A 12,597-nucleotide genomic window follows, 5' to 3' on the forward strand; every position below is an offset into this window, starting at 1 on the left:
TCTTTCAAGTTCCCAATCAGTAGGCATAAAGATCAATGTACATAATTTTTTGTGCTTGTTCCTTATTTCCCAGCCCTTCACAAATAAACAGTCTTATCCTACTTCAGTTCTTACACCCCTACCCCATCATAAAGCATTTATAGGTCTCTTATTGATTACCACCAACCAGCATACTGTTTGGGAACTTTTACCTGAAACTGTATTTTCTTCCTAATTTAATATGCATCTTCAACAGGAAATGCTTTCCAGCATTTAAAATAACACACAAGCACGTAACCTCAACTTCCCCAAACATGCATATTGTACCATCATCTATCACTTCTGAGTTTAAGAAAGTCTTCATTACTTCCAAGAGGAGAAATTAATTAATCACAGAGCAAAAGAAAGAAGAATTTTGTAGTGTGCTAGAGTATTACATGGAATTACAAGAGAATTACAAGGAATATACTCTTTGTTGAAAACCATGATTTACAAATCCATTTTTGCATCACATATAAGAAGTTAACTACTTTAATTGAAGCAACTCATGAGTCTGCGAATACTTCGGTAAGATTCAATCCTCAGGTACAGAAGCAAAAACATCCATAAACATCACAGTAGTATGTTGATTTCGAACAGACCCATTCAAACCTAACCTTGTTCAATGACATGACATACAAGAAAGAGACATTTTTAATCAAGGAATCAACAAGTGTATGGCTTGCAAAGAGACTTTCCAACCACCATCAGAATACCACTTGCTGTCTTAAATGTGTTTAACATGATCTGTTTTGCAGATGGTAGCAGTGTCACACTCTCACTAAAGTAAAAAAAGCTGATATCTACCTGAAAAGGTGAGGAATACAAACCCTTCTAGGAAACAAAGGATGAACAATACATGATGATTTCAAGGACACTTTGAAGTATTTAATAATATCTCACCCTATTACTTTACAATTGAAAATTAATTTAAGATGAATATTCATTTGTAATTATTTCATAATTTCTTAATGGTAACATGTGTATTACATGGATGTATTTTGTTCTAAACATGACCAAAACACATCACTTACCTTTTCATTATTGTAATAAGAAATGCTGTCTCCATCAAATTTAACCCAGCGCTTCTGAAACACACGTTTGCTGGGAATAAAAAAAATTAACACAATTAATACTATAAACACAAGCTAACACTGTCTTTTAAGAATGTCTCAAGCACAAATTATAGAAAGGTTTACTTGAGTTTTGCTTGAAGCTAACAAGGATGAGAACTGACTTCTTATTGGAAGTCAACTATTCTGAACATAGAGTAAAACTATAAGTACTACAAGCTCTGCTCACATACTTTCCAAAAATGAAAGCTGAGAACCTAAAATGACCATCTCATTGTCATGCTTACGAGAGGGAAATCTCTGTTTATAGGCTACAGTATCTCCAATTATAAACATCAACACATCTCCTGAACACTCTCTTTCCTGGCCATTGAATAAATAGCAGTCACACCACATCTCTCAACAAGTACATCATGAAATTTCATTTCAACATGTTATCAACTGGGTATCATTTGATATCTCAGTATCCAGTTAACTCATGCTCTTTCTAAGGACTTTCTAAGAAAATATATTTTTTACATGAACCCAAAGTAGTCCATTAGGCTCATTAAAAATGCTGGCAGCCTGTTAGTTACCATCTATAAAAGTTTCAATTCTAAAATCTATTAAACAAGTTAATTAAGCAGCAACAAGACCCGACTTTTGTCTTTTCCCAACATTATTTCCTTTCCTGCTAAAAGAGTGCTCTGCTTTAGGATTAGTAGATTGTGATAGTTTATCAAAACTTTAATCAAATAGCAGCTCTGGCTTAATTAACTTGTATTATATGACTACAATAAATCATCATTTTTCATAACCTGGAAAGACCAATGTAAAATGGCCTTTCCATTAAAATGTCAATAAATTTCAAGATGATGCAGTGAAGAGTGAACCTAAGTACCACATACAATGTGAGTAAACTGAATGGTTTTACAATTTTTAGTGAGTTAACTAAAATAGAGAGGCTGTACTTTAATTGCATGATTTGTAGCTATTTAAGGAAACAGTCTACATTCTTTTTCCTGAGGAAACAAACTGCCATATGTAAACTGGAGCTCTATAAAAAGAATGAGAGGTGTAGAACAGAAAGATTCAGTTGGTGGGAACTGAAATAAAATACGATGATGCTTCAATAGCTTGAAAAAATTACTTTTTTTTTCCTTTTCTTTTTTTTTTTTAATTCTTCAGATATTTGAAAAGTGGTATTGTAAGAAAGAGAAACAAAAATGTATCATTCATTCATCGAACTGCATTTGAGATAAAGACCTTGAAATGTAGTCAAAGAATATCACTGGATCAAGGCTACTAACCCTACAACTGTTCCACTCAGTAGCAACCAGTACTAATTTTGGGGTTAATGCACTGTTTTTCAAATAATATATTCTCACACAACACTTTATTAAAGCCTTCAAAGTTTGTTCACAACTCTATTCCTTCAAACAGTGCAAGACAAGGCAACTGGAATCAAGAACTATACTTTTATCACTCGAAAACCTAACTGCCAAAAGTGTTGCTAAAAAAAAAAAAAAGAAATTCCTGTAAGTGAAACAAAACAAAAGGTACAACTAACTGCAGCTCTCCAAGAAGTCAGTATATTAACAATTCTGAAAAAAAAAAATAATTAAAAATGCATATTATATGGGGAAAAAGTCTTGACTCTGTGTATAATTATTCTTTGATTCTTTACCAAAAGTAAACAAAGAAAATCCATAAATGTTAATGAAACTTTTAGAGCAATTTAAAAAAGAAAGAAAATAGGTTTGAGCACATTGAAATCCCATGACAGTAAAACAGGTCTATTAAACTAGGTTTATTACTCACCTTCAACAATGTATCCATGCAAAACCAAAATTAAAAAAACCTTGTCAAATTAGAATCCTCAGAAAAGAACAAGAAAAAAAATGGAAACTGCTATACAGCAGAGCTGCTTCAAGTCGATTCAGACCATATTGTATTCTAAAACAATTTAATTCAATAAATTTCTCACTAAACTGAAAAAAATAATAGCTATGCTACTTGCTAAGCAGTGACAATTATTATAGCCAGAAACAATGAAAGGAAAGGCCAAACAGTTTAATACCATTCAGTGTAGCTAAAGACACAGTCCTTAGAACAAAGAATGCAGATGTACCTAGGCTTGAATAGAAGTACAGTAGACGTATTACAGTCCTAACAAGTACAACAGCTTTAATTTATAGATGCTAGGTAGTAGTGAAGATCAGAAACAGACTAAAAAAGTAAAATTGTGCCACTTTCAACAGAAAAAGGAATTCAGAAGTCATAAGAACAAATGGGGAGAACTGAAAAGTACAATTTAAAATTACTAGTCTATTCAAATTACTACTGAAGAAGTTAGAAGAATTTCATCAAGAGTTTGCAAGTATTTATAAAGGGAAGATTTGATAATGCAGCATTCTTTAGCTAAAATCAATTTAATAATAGCTGGAAATTAAAATTGGTTAAAATAAAACAATGAAAAAACTCATAACAAAAATTAAACATAAGATTTGTTGTTGCTGTTGTTTAACCTCCACATGTGGCAAAGAGTATTCACTTTCTATTGTGTTCCCCTCTCCTCTTCATTATTTGAAATCTTAAAACAAGACTTGGGCTCAGATTCCTCCCATCTAACTTTAGGCACATCAGTAAACTAAACTAGGAGTCAATTCACCCCAGACAAATCTCTAAACTCAAAGCTCAACTTATACACACAATTCTGAAAGCAACAGGATCTTCAGTCACACTAATTATTAAGCTATAATCCATGGCCAAATTAGTAAAGCAGTATTCCAGAATCGGAGTTAGTTTTCACTTACTTTGTAGCCCAGAGAAAACCCAGCAATTCAGCAAAAATGTAATGATTAGAAATACTGGTACAAATTCATTCTGTATTTTTCCGCTAGAGTTCATGAGTAGTGACCAACATTTTTAATAAAATATTTTTCTTGAGTGCACTCATAAATAAACTTCAGGATAGATAACACTAATAAAAACTTTTGAATTCAGCAGTCCAGTGCTCTTTCAACAAAAATAATTCCTCTTCTCCTCCCAACACAAATAGTAAGCAGTGACCAAATACAAACTTAACATCTCTCACGCAAACATACATTGTCACAATTGTACAGTAATCACTAAAAATACTTACCCCTGAGGGGATAATTTATCCAGCCATCCTGCTTTAACCTTCTTTGCTGACGGTCCAAAAAAACAAGCATATGGTGTTATTGCTTCATTTCCAATCAAAGTCTGATCTCCACTAAATTGAGAAAAATTCATTTGTTTATTGACCAAATGATCAGAATCTCTACTTTGTATCTTACTACAAGAAGCTGAGTGTGCTTTGGCTTTGTTTTTCTTTTTCTTTAAAGGCAAAGAATGTTGTTCCACAACAGAATATACAGATTCACTTTCAGATTCTTCTGGTCCCAATGATTGGTTTTCCTGAGACAAGGGTTCATTTTTGGCAAATTCCTTTGTCTTCTCTCCCTGATTATTAAAGTAACTGGAAAGGAAAAGCACATTTTAATCCTAAAATGTATTACTACAATGCACAAATATATAAAATTAATAATTAGAACAAATATTGGTAAAACATATTATAATTATGTATAAATTTGTATAATCACTGTGATAACCACAGAAATGCTAAACACAACCTGTCTTATAATTATGACCATACTGAATCCTACTTTCTCCATTCAACAGGAATGGTAGCAATATAACACTCCTTTAGAAGCCTGAACAGAAATTTAAAATTAATTCTCCTTCCTGAGAAAACTAGCTTTGCTCATTCGAATACTTTGGAGGACTTGCAGTATCATCTCTCTCTTCCAGTTCCCAGATTAACAAAAGCCTGGTGCAGACTGGATAATTAAGGAGCACATTAGCTCCCATTTCATCAAACCAGTGGCCACTGCCTCATGACAAGAGAGGAGAATGGGTTTTAGTTTTGTGTTTGTCTTTTTTTTTTTTTTTTCAGTGAGGAGACAGATTATGAGAGTACTCAGACATGGTTAGCTGGGAGTCATACAAAAATGGAACTTGTGCCTTTCTTGTTTCGACTGGGGAAAACAAGGATACTTTCCAAATCCATAAAGTATTCTGAAACCTGGTCTACACAGTCTCAGAACAGCCACAGTGCCTAACTTTGCCTCCTCTAGGATGCAGTTAAAGGCTCAAATAGGAGAAAAAATATACAGTCATGGTTGTGCCTTCAGAATTAGAGATCTACTTGTGACATCAGGAAATAACTCTTTACACTTTGAGTTTCTCTGTAACACTTATTTAATACCATAGATTCTTGGAAGGATATTCTTCATTCATCCTTAGATCCAGTTTATTTTCACAAGCCAGGAAATCATTTCCACCAAGTTCCTAGAAAAGAAATATATTGTTACCAACTTTTGTACAGAAGTAGTGATGTTTAAATTACTGTAGATATAAATCACACACAAACAACAGCCTAACTAGCAAAGCTACTCTTTCCCATATTTTTAAATATGCATTTGAAAGCTTATTTTTTAAGAAGTATTCTAAGAAATTTTATTTTCAACATTTTCATTTTAAATAATAGTACTCATATAAAACATTTCAGCATAATCCAAAATACCTGAGACAAACAAATCAGATAAAGAAATCCAGTGTGTAGAAGTATCAGTGCTCTGATTTTTCTAGAGATACCACTGATGTCCAGGTTTCAGTGGATACAGATTTTCTTCCTAGTAGCTGGTACTGTGTTTTGGATGTAGTATAACAATGTTGATAACACAGATGTTTTAGTTGTTGGCAGGTATTGCTTACTCAAAGTCCAGGACTTTTCAGCATCGTGTGCTCTGCCAGCAAGGAGATGCACAAGAAGTTGGGAAGGAGTATGGTCAGGACAGTTGAGCCAAACTGGTCAAAGGCATATTCCATGCCACAGATCACGCTCAGTATATAAACTAGGCAGGGTGGGGACAGGGAGGTTGTTGGCCTGAAGTTGCCGATCGCTGCTCGGGAATGGACTGGGCACCAGTCATAAGTGGTGAGCAATTGTATCATGCATTTCTTGTGGGTTTTGGTTTTCATTTCTCTTTCTCTCTCCTTTCCATTATAGTTATTAACACCATTAGTATTATTATACTTTACTTTGTTTCAGTTATTAAATCATTCTTATTTTCAATGGGGTGGGAGAGAGCAAGCAGCGGTGTTCTAGTTGCCAGCTGGGGTTAAACCATGAAAATTGAATATTTTTTAAGATCAAGAGCCACTTGTTACATGTAAGTTAACCACTGATGATTTGCCACTGCTAGCCTATCTTTCATATCAATTCTTCTCGGAATTAAACATACAGCCTTCATAATATACTAAGGATAAAATAATGGCAAATTCAAAATCATAGTAACACCAAACTCAGCAATATCTTGCTGAATATATCTTGCTTTTTTTTTTTTCTAAGATCTTCCTAAAAGGGTCATTTATTTACTTTTGTTTAGAAATCTTTATCACAAATTGCTTGCAGTTTACAAAATGTTAAGGTTAACACCACTCATTTCACATTCCCTAAACTTGATCTGACAATCATATTACATTATTAAGTTTCTCAGTATTCATCTTTCTTCCTTTAAAAAAACTAAAATTAACATATTTGTGCTTTCTGATGGAAGCATTTTGATTTACTCATTTGATCTTTGATGTGTATGTAACGAAGTTGAACGATGTCAGAAAAAAAAGTGGATATGCTTTCACAGCATTGTCATTTGTTTTTTGAGCAGCAGCACCTAATCTTGTACTTGAGGACTGTACCTTGGCAACATAGAAAGGCAAGAATAAAAAAAGCAAATAGTCCAAATCAGAGGAAGTGTACACTGTAGCAAAAATGTAGAAATCACAGGCTGATGCTAAGACAAACCTAGGTGAACTGTCTGCCTTACTCTGCCAGCCAGATGCATTATACTAGTAAAAATCCACCAAAACCCAGCCACCCACACATCACAGTACTATGTTGCAGCATCAAGGTCTAGACAAAGAAACCAGTAAACAAAAAAACACACAAATCTAAAGAACATATCCACATACCTTGCAAACAAATTAAACAGAAAACCAAAAACCAACCTGTCCACTGCTTATCAATTATTTGAATTGTCTGGAATCTCACCAAAGGAGGGGAAATGGAAGTGTCCCACTTCTACACAACAGTCAAGAGGCTAGTATCACAACCCATGAATGAAACATCTTCAGAGTAAAATGGTCAGTATCCTTTATCTTTGTTTCCTTATTAGTATGCATTCCCAAATCACACCCACTGAAGCTATGTGGCAGTACCTCTTCCTCCCTGTCATGAACCATTACAACAATTTGATGGACTGCTTGTGCTCCCTCCCCAGTCTTCAGCACCCGGGCAAGTGAATTCAGGGAGACAGATAACTTCCAAGTAATAAACAATAAATGCATTTCTATTACCAGTAGATCTTAAAATGCAGAAGTCCACAAATGAAAACAGGTTGTGGGTAAAGGGAGTTCTATATGCCCACAGACACACCCAAGGATTTCCAATGTCCTATTTACAGAAATACCCTTCAAGATGCTCAGACTCAAGATGAGACAAAATCCCCATCTCCCACCTCCTACAGATCTCTGAGGTATTATACAAAGGTAGTTACCAGCAGCATTTTCTTCTGCCGACAACTTTGTAGAGAGAAGTATTTCTTAAAAGATAGGTATATACATTACACAGAAACTGTCTCTCAATATGTACTGTTCTTATGCATAGGAAGCACTCACCCTTAAGGAAGAAATCTGGTTTCTGGATCCCAGACAGATGGAACTGCCTACTCAAAGGTCTGTATAAAAATCCTGTACTTTAGATCAGGAAGTAATTCAGATACATTTAGCTTCTTCTAACAGGGAGTCTTGCTGATTTGAACAGCAAGACAGGAACCCTGAATGCTAAAAGATAGACTGCATGAAGGGTATCAAGCTTGAGCCTACATTAAACGAAGACTCAATGCCATTCAGGACAGAGGCATCTTCCTTAAGAGATACTACCTTAGTGTTCCATTAAAGCTGATGTCACACAGTTCTCAGGTTGATTCTTGAATCATGGTTTAGCAGTACAATTTTATAACAGGTCCATAAAGATAAATGTCTCCTTTTAAAATACCAAGGCTTCTTATGTTAAAGTAGTAAGATTTGCAATCTGGCCAGCCTTCCACAGCATCACAACGCTTAGGAACTCACACAATTTACTGAACTCAATATGCATGTTTAATTTAATCTGTCTACAGCAAGAAATAAAGCCAATATTTCACCTTAGAGGCCTGAATTCATTAGAATTCAGTTTTCCTCCGAAGGAATTCTACCATACTTGACTCTTTTAGTTGGGCACAATAATAAAACAGCCTTAAAACATTTGGATTTTTGTGTTATTTTTAAATCAATAGAAAAATCCCAGTCCCTCCTTCAGGTTGCCCTTTAGAGATTTCTCCTTCTACTTGTCTTTCTTCCTGAACCAAATCAAAGGCATATTTTCTTTATAACCTTCATTCCCCTGTTCTCTCATGTTCACTTACTTCCAATCTGTAGTGACTCATTACCTGTTTCTACAGGCATTCCCTTCATAAAAGCCTACAGAAGCCTTTTCCTTATACCAGTGAAACAGGAAGAATGGTAATGGCCAACTTACAAGCCCTTAGAACAAATTTCAGTCAGTATAACAACTTGCTACCTTTTCTTCTACAAATTACACGCTCATGTGACTTAGCATGAAGCAGCACCTACAAGCTCTAAAATGTCCGATATTTTACAGTGTTATCTAAATATTCTGATTTGTTCCTTGATACCTGTTGAAAAAAATTTGAAAGTGAAACGTATCTCAGGATGTTTCTTTTACAGTTCTCCTTTATGACCTTTGTTTGCAATAAAGTTCTAACGGAGTTAAATTTAGCTATGAAATTTCCAAGAGGCCTGTGATAAACATCAAACTTAAGAAACTGTTCACATACATGAAAGTGATATTGAAACCCAAATCTTCAGATCAAGAAAAGTATGTTATAACATACTGCAGTAATCATGATACTAGAACCAGCAGAAATAGTGATTAATTTCAGGCAGTTAATCCAGTTTAACAGCATGGTATTTTGTACTTGTTGCCTTTATAAGATAAGAAAGAGTGCTGACAACCTTTCTGGGTATTGTTTTTCATAACCAATCATTTCAATTAAATGTACAGAATAATGTTAAGAAGTAACAAGAGAGTTAGGAAACTTTTTGTAGAAAATCAGCTTATGCCATTGAACTAATTACAAAGAAGTTAAATTTTGAATTTTTAAAGACATCAACACAGACACCAATAACTGGCACAGACAAGACATTGCATGCAAGGAAAGAAAATGAACACTAAAAAATCGCTTTTGTGTACGACAAAAACAAGAGGGGAAAAAAAGGCATGAATTTATGTGTACCTCCTTAAGAAGTCAACAACAAGAAAAAGGACAGTATATTTCCGAAAGTACCTACCAAAAACAGAGTTCACTTTTATGCTTATAAAACCACTCCCACTAGAAGATGAAATTTGTTTTTATTGACCAATTCTTAAAAAGTCAAAATTGGAGAAAAAAACCCCTAGGCATCCATTTGAATAGCTTTTATTTTAGTCAGTAGTTTACAATATTTTAAAAAGTAAAACATTAGAGTGAAGACTAGAACAGAAGAATTTTCTGTTTTCTTTAACTCCGTGGTCTGAGATTGGCTGGAAGAAGTATAAGCAGTCACAGAATCAACAATTTCTGGTCTGTATCCTGCTGAGATAGAAGCAGGAGCTGGAAATTCATGGCATTTGGCAGACACCTCACAAAGCTAATTTACCTCCCAGATCTCCACATGATTCTGAAATCTGTTCATATGCCATCTGTGGCACTAACATCATCAATTACTGACCCCAACAAAAGTGTTCACTTCAGAGAATTCCAAAACAAAAGTGACTTTCTGGGTATACAGGAAGTTTAGAAGATGCACGAAAAATATCAGAAGTCCTGAGAATTTTCATATACAGGAATTGAAAAACAGTATGGTCAAAAGTGACCATTAGATCAGCTAAGCTATTGTGCAAGCTGTTTTCACAGGATACACACAAGTTTGTGTAGAGATGCCCAGTCTTGATCTGCAATTACCAGATGCAGAGAAGTCGCTTTTACCCTTACTAATAAATTCTAATGGTTATTCACCCCTTGACCTCAATTACAGAAAAAAAGTATTTCAATATACCACTGTACTTGCTTAAATATGGCAGCTCTGGACATAGGGTGGGGGAGGAAGTCTGTTATCTACCCTATGTTGGTTTTAAAAAAAATTAAAACAACCCTCAACCAGCACACACACCACAGCTTCCTATTACTATTGAACAGTACAATCTGTATCTCAAGATTATGAAAAGTCATTAGACCTCAACTATTTACGTTATAAACCCTTGTAGGTACCTAAAAAGACAGAAGTAGTACTGGAAACTAAAAAAGTCAAAAAATAAAAAAGAATTAAGGGCAATATAGGATATCTAACATGAAGATTAAAGTGAAGGTAGAGCATTTATATTCAGGCTTCTTAACTTACTTTAGTATCTTTAGGGTTGTCACAAATAAAGGTTTCCCCATATGGAGAGATGATGGCTGGCTTTTCTTCTATGTAAGTTTCTTAAAGCAAGAAAATAAATAAGTACAGTCATATAGTGCAATAGTCTGCTAAAGTAATAATAAAATCAACAAGGGACATATTTTTCAGCTTGTGATTTCTCTGTTCTTCACAGAAAAAATTCTGAAGAACAAGAAACAATTTCTCATTTCTAACTAAACTTCAGACACATTTTCAGCACAGACACTACCACTATTACCATGTAATTTAACTTGCATACAGACATTTTCTTCTTTTCTACCTTTAGTCTTCTAAGGACCAATAGCTCCAAAGTGTAATTTATTCTGACTTAAAAAACTGCACACCAAAAATAAAGTTTTTGTGCACAATCTTCATTTTGTCATCAAGTATTTGCTTGAAATCAATATACATAACCTCAAACAAGATGTATCTCTCAAATATGAAAGAAGTTTTGCAAATGACTGTGGAAGACTCATACTCTTCAGTAAAGTATTTATTACAATTAACTTCCTGGAGGTATGAGCATTAACAAACAAATAAAGCAGCACTATTCAGGAATAGGCTACTAATATCTTTCAAGAAAAAGCTAACTCTGCTTAAAAAATCTGGATCTCAACTTAGAAACTCAAACCACCAATCTAAAAAAGTATAACAAAATAAAGAAGGTTTAAAGTCAGGATTTTCTAATTTTTATTTTATTTGTTCATAATTAAAAACTAAGCAAAAATGCAGAATTGGTTAAATGCCCTGCTATTACATAAATCACTTCTTCCATAGCTTTGAGATGCCCAATATTTCTTAAAATATGCAAGTCAATACTAATTTTAAGCAGCTTCTGGTCCACGGTTACTTTTTCCTTAGTATTAGAGGTGTAAATATTACCATCCAGTACTCACTGTTTTGTGGAAGTTGTCTCCCAGTGCAAGAAATATTTACAAGGTCCATATTTCTTCTTCTCTGAAGGGAACTTGAACAAAACAGAGCACAAAATTAAAGCATTAAGTGAAATATCCCAAAAATTAACCACCTCATGCAGTTAAATGATTAAAATTATATAGAAAATATAGAAATAACAGATTTTAAGACTTCGGAAAATTTAATTTAAAAGTCACACAACAATTTGTTTTCCTCCCTTTACAACACTGAATGCTTCTTTGATCCTAGTACACATCCTGAGTTTGGGGTTCTGTTTTGTTCTGAATTGTTCTTATGATACATTTAGATTGCTGGGAAGAATGAAGATCCTACACTTTTCCCCCAATCCTTTACCTACTCTTCTCCTTCCCATCAATTACCAACAACTGTATTTATAGAAGGACATACTCTGAAAATCTAATTTAACATTAAACTCAGTGTGACCCTGGGCATGGGAATCCAGACAAAACATGCTCTCGACCACTAGAAAAAAACTGCTGAAAAGTTTTGATTTCCTAAGGTGCATTATTTTCCTACAAAGTTTTAAAACCAAGATGTAAATGACATTGCATTGCAACTGCTTGTGATTACTCCTGCACGTTTTGTAGATGGGTAAGAATGTATCCCCATACATGACAGAAAAGTTATTTTATTATTGGTGTTGTGCTGGCCCCAAAGTACTTTAGTAGTTTCATGTATAGTGGCATATTATTATTAAGGTTTCAGGCTAAGACAGCAGCTTTATAATCAGAACACAGGAACAAATACGTGTGAATTAGTACATTTCTATCTCCCCTTCATTACTCTAGCAGTCTGTATTAGAGCTCTTTTCAGTCAAGCTCTGAATCCCCCCATTAACATAATTAGTAATTTTTCATCTTAATTTCATTTTCTCTGCTTAAAATGGTAAAAGTTCTCACATATTCTTACAGAATATTATGTGGTTGATAAATGCCATACAAGAACCTTACAAATTTTGTCTATCAGT

The 12,597-nt window shown here is 34.2% G+C and overlaps 1 protein-coding gene across 1 annotated transcript in view; it reads right to left on the minus strand.

Moving 5' to 3' along the window:
• Positions 1 to 12,597, minus strand: part of ARAP2 (ArfGAP with RhoGAP domain, ankyrin repeat and PH domain 2) — a 121,461-nt gene that overhangs the window by 97,465 nt on the left and 11,399 nt on the right. Inside the window, exons 4-8 of the mRNA XM_027642986.1 lie at positions 11,591 to 11,661; positions 10,656 to 10,735; positions 5,362 to 5,444; positions 4,216 to 4,572; positions 1,053 to 1,122 (exon numbers count right to left, since the gene is read on the minus strand). Coding sequence (XP_027498787.1) covers positions 1,053 to 1,122; positions 4,216 to 4,572; positions 5,362 to 5,444; positions 10,656 to 10,735; positions 11,591 to 11,661 — 661 coding nt within the window. The remainder of the gene's footprint in view (positions 1 to 1,052; positions 1,123 to 4,215; positions 4,573 to 5,361; positions 5,445 to 10,655; positions 10,736 to 11,590; positions 11,662 to 12,597) is intronic.

The sequence above is a fragment of the Corapipo altera genome, unplaced genomic scaffold (assembly GCF_003945725.1).
Source record: "Corapipo altera isolate COAL_440 unplaced genomic scaffold, ASM394572v1 22, whole genome shotgun sequence".
NCBI classification, from domain to species: Eukaryota; Metazoa; Chordata; class Aves; order Passeriformes; family Pipridae; genus Corapipo; species Corapipo altera.